The sequence below is a fragment of the Balaenoptera acutorostrata genome, chromosome 17, assembly GCF_949987535.1.
Source record: "Balaenoptera acutorostrata chromosome 17, mBalAcu1.1, whole genome shotgun sequence".
Classification (NCBI taxonomy): Eukaryota; Metazoa; Chordata; class Mammalia; order Artiodactyla; family Balaenopteridae; genus Balaenoptera; species Balaenoptera acutorostrata.
Genome location: NC_080080.1, coordinates 30,283,014 through 30,295,542, shown reverse-complemented (window position 1 = coordinate 30,295,542; position 12,529 = coordinate 30,283,014). Strand labels below are relative to the sequence as shown.

Genomic DNA, 12,529 nt, shown 5'->3' with positions numbered 1-12,529 from the left:
AAATCTCAGCTTGTTCACTTGCTAGTACTGTAATATTTGGGAGTTATTTACCTTCCCGTGCTTAATTTCATTATCTGTCATATAAGGTTAATAATAGCACTTAGCTTATAGAGTTGTTATCATAATTAAATGATATGCAAGGGGCTAAGAAGATTGGCTCATACTCTCTAAGTATTTTTTAATATTTTAATAATGGCAAAATAGCCACCTGGTCCCTCTGTTTCCAGGCTTGTCAACTTTCTGATGCATTGTTCCTACGTTGTGACTGGGGTGATCTTTCTAAAATGATAAGGTCACCATTGTCCTTATATACTGACAATGACTCCTCACTGCTTTCAAGGAAAAAATTCAGCTTCTTTGATCTCCCTCTGTGGATCTTTCTAACCTCATCTGCCCCTGCTCTCCTGCCTTTGATTATGAGAATTAGGTTATGCATTTAGGTGTACACCCCTCACACCCATTCTCATGACTCCTGGCAAATATACATGTTTATGCTCTCTAGAGTATCCTGTTTTCTTCATTTTGAATACTTAGCCACTGTCTCCCCATTAGAGCCATCCTGCCTATGTTCTAATCCTGGATCAACCTTTCCAGCTATGTAACCTTAGGAAAATACTCAAGCTGCCTGTGGAATTTATAAAATGGGGCTAACCACAGTAGTTCCCTCAAACTGCTATTGTGAGGACTAACTAAGTTAATACCCATAAAGCTTAAGCAATGCCTGCATCATAATAAGCATAATAAGCATCAAAAAAGCTTAAGCAATGCCTGCATCATAATAAGCATTCAACAAAAGCCTTGAGAAGACTCTGCAGATGCGGGATTCTGCCCTCATCCTTCTGCCTCTATCATGATTTTAACATTCCTCCTGTGTGTTTCACTAGTCTCCTGGCACCCTGGCCTCACCACTAGCAAACAATTACAGAATATAATTGTTTGCTTACCTATCTCTTTCCCCACCAAATTCTAGTTTTCTTGAAGCCATGGACAGTACATCTTTTCTCTCTTCTCAGTTGTCTGAACAGTATCTGGCATGTTATAGGAACTCAGCAAATCTTTGTTAAATAAAAATGGATGGATATCCTTACCCCCAGAAGAGAATCTGAAACAAAATAGTTGCTGTATAACTATTTTTTAAATGAATGATAAATTTATGAATCATATCTTGGTATAGCAGGAGTATGTTCCAAGTTGATTTGGACAGTAAGACAATCAGCCAATGTAATTTTATGATGGAGTCTAAATACTATTTTCTTTTTATTTATCTTTTCTTTCTTTTTTTATGGTTTGTTAGTAATTAAATTCTTGATCACATAATGCAAAGTTTGTCTGGTGTATGCTCAAGGTACGTGATGATGCTTTAATTATCTCTGAACAGAGATGACTGCTGAATGTTGACAGTCACAGTACCTGATTATCCTCCCCCAAAGAATTCCAAACCTTGTTTCCATGCCATTATCAATGTAAACTATTTAATTCCCACAATAACTGTGAATTGCCAAAAACATGAAGCAATCAGCTAAGCTTTGACACAATGATAACATTGAGAGCAATATTTCTGTAGTGTTAATGTTTCTAAGAATAACTGCAACCAAGTTTTTGCAGACAAAGGTTAGAAAAAAATTAATGTGCTACCCAGAAGTATTACAAAATAGACGCAATTCAGTTTGTAATGACTATTTGCCTAAGGTAACACTATTGCCTGTTCAGAACAAGAGGAAGTTTTGTTGAACTATTTCAGAAAATGTGTTTATTAATTGTATTTAGATTAAATACATCTCATGACATTAGATGTTTTAGTAGGAAAAGTTCTGTGAAACTAAACAAAAATACTATGTGTTTTATACAAACCTCTTTTAATTCTTATTGCAAACTCATCAGGTATGTATTATGATTCCATTTTAGAGATTAGAAAACTGAAGCTAAAAAGAAGGGGCTTAGATGACTGTCAACAGTCAGAAACTCTACAGCCTTGTATTCAGACATTTTCTATGAAAGAAATTTTACTTATAGATAGCACATCATAAGTTTGCTTGTGTTTAGTTTAATCTTGTCACTTGGAGGAAAAGGGAGGAATTAATGTTTAATGAATCAACTGTGTCACATTCTTTTGTTTTTATATGCAGTATCTAATTTAATCCTCTCACTATCATTGTGAAGCAGATATAATTATCCTGACTTTTTATAAATGATGAGACAGCTTCATAAAGATTACATTAGTTGCCAATGACAGAAAAACCTCAATAGAAATTTTTCTCTTGCTTTGTAGTATTACATTCAGGCTGTCTCCATAAATGACTGACTGAGTCAAGTTAGAAAGAGAGGACCCTTAAGGTCAATTAAAATTTTTAGTCTTTTGGATTATGACACAGTTCATAACGTTTTTGGAAAATCTTTCAGAAGACTACTCTTTGCATTTTTGAAATACACATTTTAGAAAAGTGATGCATTTATTGTGATGTATTGATTTAGGTTTATTTGCATATATTTATATTTAAAAGTAGAACATTTATATATAATCTTTGATAAATAATAAATCTACTTGATTTTATTTTGGTCTTAAGTAGGGCGAGATTTTACTTATGTGTTTTAGAATTAGAATGAAATAAAAGTTCATTTTAGAAACTGATATTTAATCTAGTATTATGCAATTAGTCATTTAAGTTTTAAATTCACCATAACTGAAGACTATGGTGCCAGCGAAAATGAAGATATGCAAAGAAGTAAAATCGTTATGGAAAACTTAGTGAGAGACATTTCCCATTTTTGTGTCTCTTAGGAGTTCTTAAATGACCAAATACTTAGTAGAATACTTAACTGTGGGATTAAAGAAAAAAAGATTAATAAGAAGCAAATAAAATCTATGGTTATAAGAGTATAGAATCCATTGGATAATAGGGCAATAGGCTTACATTCAGATTACAAATCCTATAGTTAAAGCAGGATTTATTTTAGAATTTTATCATTAAAAAGAAAATAAATGTCTAGAGGTCTGAAGTATTAGACAATTTCTGTCTCACTCTGTAGTAGTAGTATTATTTTTTGGATATGCTATATCATAGAATAGACATAGTTACTTTTCTCAAACCCTGAGTGGATGCTATGGGTAGCATCTATCAGGAGTGCCATAATAATTGTTCAATAGATTACATGTTTTGAATTGAACAGATGTTTGGTTGCCTGACACTGCACCCAAAGACCAAAACTAGCCAGGAATTTTAATTTTGAAGTCACCCTCCTGCCTCCAAAAGTTTAAAGACATATTTATTGGACAATACTTAGAAAAGAAGTGAAATTATGATAAGCAGGCAGACATATGAGCTCTGTGAGAATCAACAGGGCTTGATATTTCTAACATCATAAAAAAAAGAATTACTCAACTCCATGTGCATTACGTCTCAGGAGTCTCAGGATGATAAGAAAAATATGTTTTCAATCTTTCCCCAAATGCATTCAGTTCAATATGAGAATAGATATGTCTCATATTAATACTTAATTTCTAAATACTCATGAGCTCTATTAAAATTCTCTGGCAAAATTCTACCATGCTTTCCTTTCAGTAGACTCTAACTCAAAGTTTTGTCAGGCTCTGACTGATTAGCAGCTTTTTTCTTTCCCAATCACATTTCTGAGCACACCCAAATGGAGCTCTGGGAACTCACTGTTTAAAAAATATTCTTTACAAAGTATATTAAGGGCTTGTTTAGACTATCTAAAGGAGATATAACTCAAGGTAATGGGGTGTAATAGAGAAATGTGAAATGTCTTTAAAGCAAGATCACTTAATATGGAGTTATCCTCTATATTCATATCTATTCACGAGAGTATGGAACTGAGTATTTTTTCAGATAGCTCAAGTCCACTATTAAATTAAAGAAGCCACCAATTATGTATATTGCATATGCACACTGAACAATTACATGAATGATCACATAAGCCACAACTTAATGACAACCATAATTTTCAGATGTAAGTGGTGTTCTCTTTCACTCATCACCATTTACCGTTCTGTGCTCGCTCACAGAAAGGCTGATTAGCGAGCAGAACTACAGAAGACGACCTTAAGCTCCAAACTTTGAAGAGCTCTCCTGAGGCTCAGGTGAGGTTCTGCTTGAAGTGGACAAGTGCACACAGAGGCATTTATTCAATAATTGGTGGGTGGACGGATGGACAGATGAATGGATGTCTTCTAAAGAGACACAGGCCTGCAATATTTCCAATGATTAAGTGGCTCCAGATATTCTAGTGATATTACAAATTTGTATTTCCACTGTCATGAAGACACCCCAGAATAAATTTGCCCATACGCCCGGTTAGGTCTTCTCCACACAGGACTGTGTAAATAATCTTAATACAGACTTTTAGTGACAAATATTCTTTCTTCCTCATAATAGTTATTAAGAACTTCTATATCTCCTTTTCTCTGCAGGCAACTCTTCCCTCTCCTCCTTTGCAAAAAAAATAGTTTTAAAATGGGAACTCTCCTGAAACTCTCCTAAGCACTCTGAACTAATCTTTAATATTGGCCAATTTCTGTCCTGTATAGTTGTGTCTAACACCATGATACCAAATATTTATCCATGAAAATATAGTAGATTTTATCTAAGGCTAAAAGACCAGTAAAAAAAAGAAGAAATTAGAAAGTTCTTTTAGAAAGATGTTGTAAAGTCAATATTCAAGCTTACGAATACTCTCTCTGAAGTTAAAAACATGAGAAAGTTGTCAGTGTAAACTTCGTGAAATGCTTCTAAGAATAAAGTTCTTTTGCTGCTTCTACACAGCAATTGATGCAACTTAGAAAGTTATATTGAATATTTACTTGCTCCATATTAAATAAAACATTTACTATACCAAAGTAAGGAAGAAATTCTTACCACCTTCCTTAGTGCAGAGGTTGACAAGGTTATGCACTGTGTCCATCAGCTCCAGCTGCTGCTTCTGAAGGACACTGTTATTGGTGGTGGCTCTGTTCAGTTGTTTCTCCAGTTCCTGTATTATATATGTTTGACGAGTAACCAAGCCTTGAAGATTCTCTTTTTCTTCCTTTAAGGTGTCCAATTCTTCCTTGTGCTTTCCCTCCATTTCAAAGATTTTATGTTCTAATAAACTACAAGGAAGTGAAGATAAAATTTAGTTTTAAAAATGCTATAAAAAAAACTGTGATTCAATTAGTTCCTGAGTTTATTTAAAGTGAGAAACTTTAGTTAGGTATTTCACCATGGAAATATTTTTTAAGTGAGAGACTCAAAAAATATATATATGTGTAAATATAAATATTATATAAATATATTTATATATATATATATGTAAAACAGGAGTGACATATACAGCATGTGAAATGAAGAATTATTAGATCACTTATTGTTAGAGTAATGTTTATTTCCTGGAGTGTGTCTTATATCAAGGGTAGTTGACTTGGACCCTGTCTGCAGAAATTATAGTATAATTTTCATTAAAGAAATGGGTACACAGAGACTGCTCAGGCTAAGCCTAGTGTTACTTATAGAGAAGGATTTTTCTGATATATATCCAATCTAACGTCTTAAAGCAGAATAGACCAGAAAAGGTCAAGTCAGAAAAGAACAAGAAGAGTTATGTTCAGTTTTAAGTTTTTATGGAAATTGAATTGAAATACATAGAACAAGCTAGGTGAAAGTAACCTAGTTACTTGAAATAATGAACTCAATAAATATTGGGAGGCTGGCACCAAAAAAAAAAAAAAAAAAAGAAATGGGTACGATAAGAAATAGAAACAATAGTTCAGAAGAAAGTATGAACAAAACATAGATATTTACTTTGCTTCATTCATTTGGGATTCTCAAAACATTCACAGTGATTAAATTTCACAATAGTTCCGTGATGTCAAGGAAGAGCAAATTGATGCAGAAATCACAGGACCAGAAAGTAAGCTATCTAAAGTCACAATGAATTATATTTCTTGGGATTTTTGATACCTGGTCCTGTATCATAACCACTAGCTTACTTTATCTCTCAATCTAAGCTTTAGGATAAGGCCTAAAAGCACTGCAAGTTCCAAATCATGAATACTTGGTTCCGAAAAGGAAGACCATGTTAGGCTGGTGGCATGGTCTTACAAAAGGACTTGGGAAGCTTTGCTCAGAGTGATGCAGTCTTCAACTGAGAGCCGTCCTTCTCTCAGAACTCTTCACAGGATACTCACTTTGCTGATTACACATTAAAAATGATAGAGAATGCAGAAGCACTCTTGGATCCTAGCAACTGACTGGAAATAAAAAGCATTTACATTTTATAGAGTGTATAATATACTAGTATCCCTCAGAGAAAAGCCTTATTCAGTTTTCTCAGTTCAATTTTCAGAAGGTTCAACCAGTCCTTAGTTTACAAGGTGTTATTCAAATGCAACATACCAGACTGGGCACTTAATTTACCTTGGAGAAATATAGCACTGAATCATTCCTATAAGTTTTCAAAAAGGGGACACTAGGGAATGTTTTAAACTTAATACTTAAGTCATAAAATGTATAGTGATTTGGGGAAAATGTGATGGTTATTTATATTTTTTAAAGAGTTTTTTGGAAATGAAAAATTCAGGCAAGGAAGTCAGAGTAAGATGAGAGTACCTCTAAAGGAGTAAGTATGATTCATTGTCTTATAGTGTTTTCTTCGGTGTCAATAACTTGCTGCTGGAAAAGTTAGTAGTTAAAAAACAAACAAAACTAAACAAAATAAAACCAAAAGCCTTTTTATTGGTTAAAAAGTCTACCCACCCACTGGTTTAAGTGATTAGTGTACTTGCTATGGATGTCAGAGGACGTTGTCTCTGTGCCTATTAATTTGTGGCCTCCATATCTGAGAAGGAACCACAACGGATGCCTTAGCTCTTTCTCAGTTTACTTTTTAATTATTTTTGTTTCTCTTCCTAGGGTAATGATCAGATGTTAAATGCCCATAAAATAGAGTCAGTTAACTTATGAGAATTTTTTCTTTTAAATTCACAAGAGGTATAGTATACTACCAAGAAACCTTAAAATTTAACGTAAAGAGCAACATTTGGATGTATAGTCATAAAATACTGGATAAAAATTCTGAATTACCATTTTGTTCCTGAAATAAGATGAGCACTGGCCTTTCAGTCTTCCTAATTAGTAGGTAACATTCTGGCTTGGAAAATATCATGCTATAGTTATAATTCACATTTATTAGTTGCTATGTGCCAACAGTGCTCTCAGCACTATGTAAAATATAAAATGACACTATTCCTACTCTAAGGATTCATTTTCAGAGAGAAATGAAATGAAAAAAATGAAAGAAGAAAAAAACCTCAAATGAAAAAAAGCAGCTATAAGAAACTTCTATTTCAGACATAACACTTTTTTTTGCATACGTGTTTGCCACTTTCTACTTTTGATGCATTCTTTGTTCAAGAAGACATATACTAAAAGATGGCTTCTATCTGAGATGTCAATAAAGGAGCTTTTTGTTTGTTTTGTTTTGATTTTCAGGATATTTTGGAAAGAGATGAGAATGGAAAGTTGATCAAAGAAGTCCTGCTGCCAAAGGAAAAAATTCTCAACACTGGCTTGTGGAAGAAAAGGTCTGCATTTCCCAAGTAAAAGGAGTATACACTTAGCATGTTGGAAAGAATGTTAATTTTCATAATTCACCAAACAACCTTAATGCACCATGACTACCAATTATCAAACGATATCAACATAGCCTGTCATCTTAAAATAGATATTCATGTAAAATAAAGAAGGGACTGCTGAGGGAAGTAAGAAGCCTGCTGTGCATCAGACATCTCACTGGACTGGGAATGAAATATATTCATTAAAAATAATATGCATTAAAAACTATAAGCAAATTGGAAACATGTCACACTGTTTCTCAAATGGCAGGTCTTACCAGTTAATTATCTCTTCCAGTCATTTTCTCATCTTATTTCTTCACTTGGATTCTCTTTAATAACTTTTGTACTCTAGCAATTCTCTATTAACTTTATTTACTAGAGATACCCTTTATATTAATGACAACTTTTTAGACTTCTTCAGGCAAAACTGATACCTTTTTGATACCACTCATCACTCCCTTCCATCTTCTCTTCATATCTGGATTCCAAAAATACTATCCTCTTTTCTTTGATACTTCTAATCCATTAGTTATTATCTACTTGGGAAGTCAGCCCTTCCTCACTATTTCCAAACTGGCTTGAATCCAAAACTCTTCTGCCAGAAAATATTCATATACCATCTCCACTTACCAATCACATTATTGTAATACACCATTTTAGTGTTGTAGCATTTTAAAACCCTTATCTCCTTTGATTCTTAAAGTAATATAGTGATACAGAGTGAGTAGATGTTATAAGCCCCAGTTTATAGGTAAGAATCTAAATGCCTTGTATAAAATTGTGTACATACTGTGTCATAACCAAAATAAAAAGCCATGTCTTCTAACTTAGACTAGAAATCTGCCCATGACAACCCAGTGCTATGAAAACTAGCTTTAGTGTCTCATCTCTTTGATTTAGTATAACATAATCTCTATCTACTTCCACCCGCTTATATTTTGCCAAGAATCAAGGCATCAACTTAACATCTCTTTAGTATTTGCTGCTCTCCATCTGGTTATTTTTGGGAGCTTGTCTTTCACAATATTTCAACCTATCCATCTTTTCCACATATAAAAACAAAATTTCTTTGCCAAGCCATTTTTTAAAAAAAACTGAACTGAGATTTTCTTAAATATCACTCTGCCTGAACTCCTCTGCCATTAAATTTAATTTTCTTACTCAGTATATTGATCATATCCCATTTTGTCCTGAGGCCTTTTATTGTTTCTCTTACATTTTCCCTGTCCAGGTCAGCTGGGAGAGACCAGCTCACCTAGGCACGGAGACTCCTATATACAAAGGTTGATCTGAAGGACAACATGACAACTCCACTGTCCTAAATTCAACTGGCAAAGTAGTCATATTTTCTCTATGATGGCCTTCAGCAGCAAGTTTAGTTTAGGTTTAAATGCATAATCCAAAACCTGGATGTTGATTCCAAACTCCAGTGTACTGTTTTCTAGAGTGCATTCAGTGTATTTTTATTAGGCATTCCATTGTTGAGTTCTACCGTCAAGTTTTGGGGAACCCTAAATTAAATAAATAATTTTATTATGATGCATCCTTTAGGATTACTGTTCCATGGAACAACAATTTATGAAACTCTGCACCTAAATCTATTCAAACTGAAGTTAAAATCCAAAGACAGAGTTTCTCACAGGATTCTCAATACTTCACATTTCTCATCTTTCTAGAAACACTTTGAGAAGAGACATGCATAGAATTTTGGCACTTAACTTCTAGTTTGAGGCAGAGGTGCACTTTAATGAAGAATAAAATAAACAAAATAATCTAGGCCTTTAACTTCAGTAAAAGGTTCTAATTGAATATATATAAAGCCCTATTTGAAGTTTTTGGTTGACTTTTCCCCCTAATTTTCAGTCTGCCTCCTCCAACATATCTTACTGGAAATATTTCAAATCATTGAACACATCCTGAAGCTTTCACAGAAAAAGCTCTCCCTTTCAAACTGTTTCCCACAATAGGGTTCTTAACATAGCAGCAACTGAATTCACAGGAGTGACAGTTGCCTAAGCTCTAGGTGTATAAGTATAGCCCTCAAACAAGGAGGAAGATGTTAAAAATACAGAAACCTTCTCATTTTCATCTGTCTGAATCTCCTTACAGATGTTTCAATTTTTAAATTATTTTTAATCTGTATGGTGTCAACATGTGTTGCAAATACAGGTTTTAAAGAATGATCTTTTTCCCCCATTCAAACAAGGGCATAGTAAGTTCAGGTTAAATTTATACTTGAAGTTTCTAACTTGAACACAGTAAATTTTCTCTCAAACTTCATATTTAATATGAAGTTAAATATTTCTGTAATTCAAATGTGGAACAGAAGCATAGATCACTACAAATAAACATTGTCAAATAAATTTTTTAAAGTTTGAGGTAAATAAGAATAAGCTAAATATACTGTGGAATCCAGAAACCAAGAAGAAAAAAATATATATACACTTCATAACATAAAAACATAGTTCTGTAAAAAATAGGTTGAACAATAAATGACAAACTAGAGAAAATATTTACAACATATACGACAAAATTTTAACATCCATTAAAGAGCTTATATGAGGAAATTAAGATATTAGATAAACAATCTAATAGAAAAATGAGAAACATACATGAATAGGATAGTCACAGAAGAAGAATGCAAATGGTTAATAACCAGGAAAAGATGCACAATATAATCTCTCGGGTAGACAAGATTAATCAAATGGCTAGCAAGGTTTGGGGAAACTAGAAAGCCCATGCATACTTGGGAAGAATGTAAAATTTGCAGATAATTTGTTAATATCTTTGAAAATTTAAAATAATCACATAAAAGTTCCACTAAATTGTAAATTTTAGTGCATCTCTAGCAATGAATGAGGTATATGTGTATATAGTTACATGTGTAATGTATCCATGATAAATTGTTATAAAGTACAAAACCCCAGCATCTTAAAAATAGTTACAATCTATACACATACACATATATGATTTAAATATGTACTTGTGCATATGTGTAATTGTATATGGGTGTGTATCTCTGTAAGCACACAGATAAACGTGCACAGTCCATATACACATGTATAATTAGTATATTCATTAAAAAGTCTGGAAGAATAGGCACCAAACTGCCCATCTGTTAATGATGATTCTCTGCAGGGGGTGGAGGAATATGGAATTTGGGACTTTGAATTTCAATTTATACACTTCTATAAAATTTAAAATTTAAATCAGTTAAGTTTGTGTTGATTTTTTTTATCAATCAGAGAGATGTGGTAAACAGTCATGAGTCTAGAATGGTCTGAGAAGATGTTGTCTAGAGATGAAAAAATTGGGCTGAATTAGTGAACCTCAAAGTGTGGACTGATAACCTTGGCTGCCATGCAATGGGCTTTTGGGGATGCAGAATAGTGGTATAAAAGCCATCTGTATTTTATTTATGTTAAGAACAATGAATATGTTTACAATATTTAATGTAAACTATGTGATCTGTTTTCCATTAAAATATTTTTAAAATTGTGTGTGTTTCTGTGTACATAGATAAATGACATTTATTGGGATATTTGCCAGTTCATTTGCCAGTTCATCAGTCAACATTCAAAAAGCATTTAATACTCTATATACTATGTGTGGAGAACTGTGCCTGGGAGCATGAAGACAGAAATAAATAAAACACAGTCTCTGTGTTCCAGAAGGTCACAGCCCAGTAGTAGAGATACACACACACATTACAGTGTGATGGGATAAGTGAAGTAATGGGAGGAAAAAACAAGGTAGAGTGTTATCACATAAGTTGTAATGAGCAAATCTATTTGGCAGAGTCAGAAAATTTCTTGGAGGGGTAATATCTGCACTGAGTTTTGAAGGGACAGAAGTTTGTGAGTTCAATAAAGGACTACAAGGCATTCCAGACAAGGCAAACATCAAACATGTCTGAAAAAACATCGTCTTCAGTGACACTAACAACTAGTATGATTAAACACTTATTATGTGTTTCAAGCACTGCCCTCAGTGTTTTGTATGCAATAACTCAGTTCATCCTCACATCAACTCCATGTACAACTATTATCATCATCCCTGTGTTACAAATGAGAACACCAAAGCACAGAGAGTTTACACAACTTGCTCGATGTCACACAAATAATATGTGGCAGAGTTGTTTACAGAAGAATCAAGGCAAACCCAGGCAGTCTGACCTTAGAGCTCCTGCTCTTAGCTATTAAACCATACTTCTAAAATATAAGAAGACTTCTGAAAGTAAGGCTATAAAATTAGGATTATAATGATCACAGACCGTGTTCCATGCTAAAGAACTTGAACTTTCCTCAGTCCCTTACAGAGAATCAGAAGAGGGTTGGGCAGATGCTATCTAGAGATTTACAAGTTGTGCTGAACTAGTGTGTGTGGAGACCTAAAAAAATGGGAAAAATAATCTGACTTGAATTTTAGAAAGAATTTTAGCAGACTTTTGGATGATAGGTTTGAGAGACATGAGGTGTAAGCCATGCAAAGAGGTCACTGCAATGGCTAAGACAAAAATTAATGGGACTTTGACCTAAGACAGAGTCAGAGTAAATAGAAAGAAAAAGATAGATTGGAAAAACATTTAGAAGATGGAATTGATAACATAAACAGTGACTGATATGTTGTGATTTTACTTTAGTATTTTGTAAAGAACTTATCAAATGGAGGATAACTTTAATTAGAAAGACCGTGATTTAACTTTTCATTTATTTAGGCATATTAAGTATTAAAAATCAATACTTCACTATTCCATTACAAAAGTTTGTTAGCAAGGTATAATTTAGTATCTTGAAATTATACACACTTCAATCACTTAAAATTAACTTAATAGCTTCCCATAATCTCTAGCTAGAAGATAGATGGAGCTTGTCAAATAAGTTCAGTGAATTCCCAAGGTAAAATAAATAGTTTATATTT

At 33.3% G+C, this 12,529-nt stretch overlaps 1 protein-coding gene across 2 annotated transcripts in view; it reads right to left on the bottom strand.

The window, feature by feature from the left end:
• The window catches only part of ANGPT1 (angiopoietin 1), a 270,839-nt gene that overhangs the window by 69,692 nt on the left and 188,618 nt on the right, over positions 1-12,529 (bottom strand). The window contains exon 4 of one of the 2 annotated variants that reach the window (XM_007188771.2): positions 4,875-5,107. In XM_007188771.2, coding sequence (XP_007188833.1) covers positions 4,875-5,107 — 233 coding nt within the window. The remainder of the gene's footprint in view (positions 1-4,874; positions 5,108-12,529) is intronic. The other variant, XM_007188772.2, reaches the window with a different exon arrangement.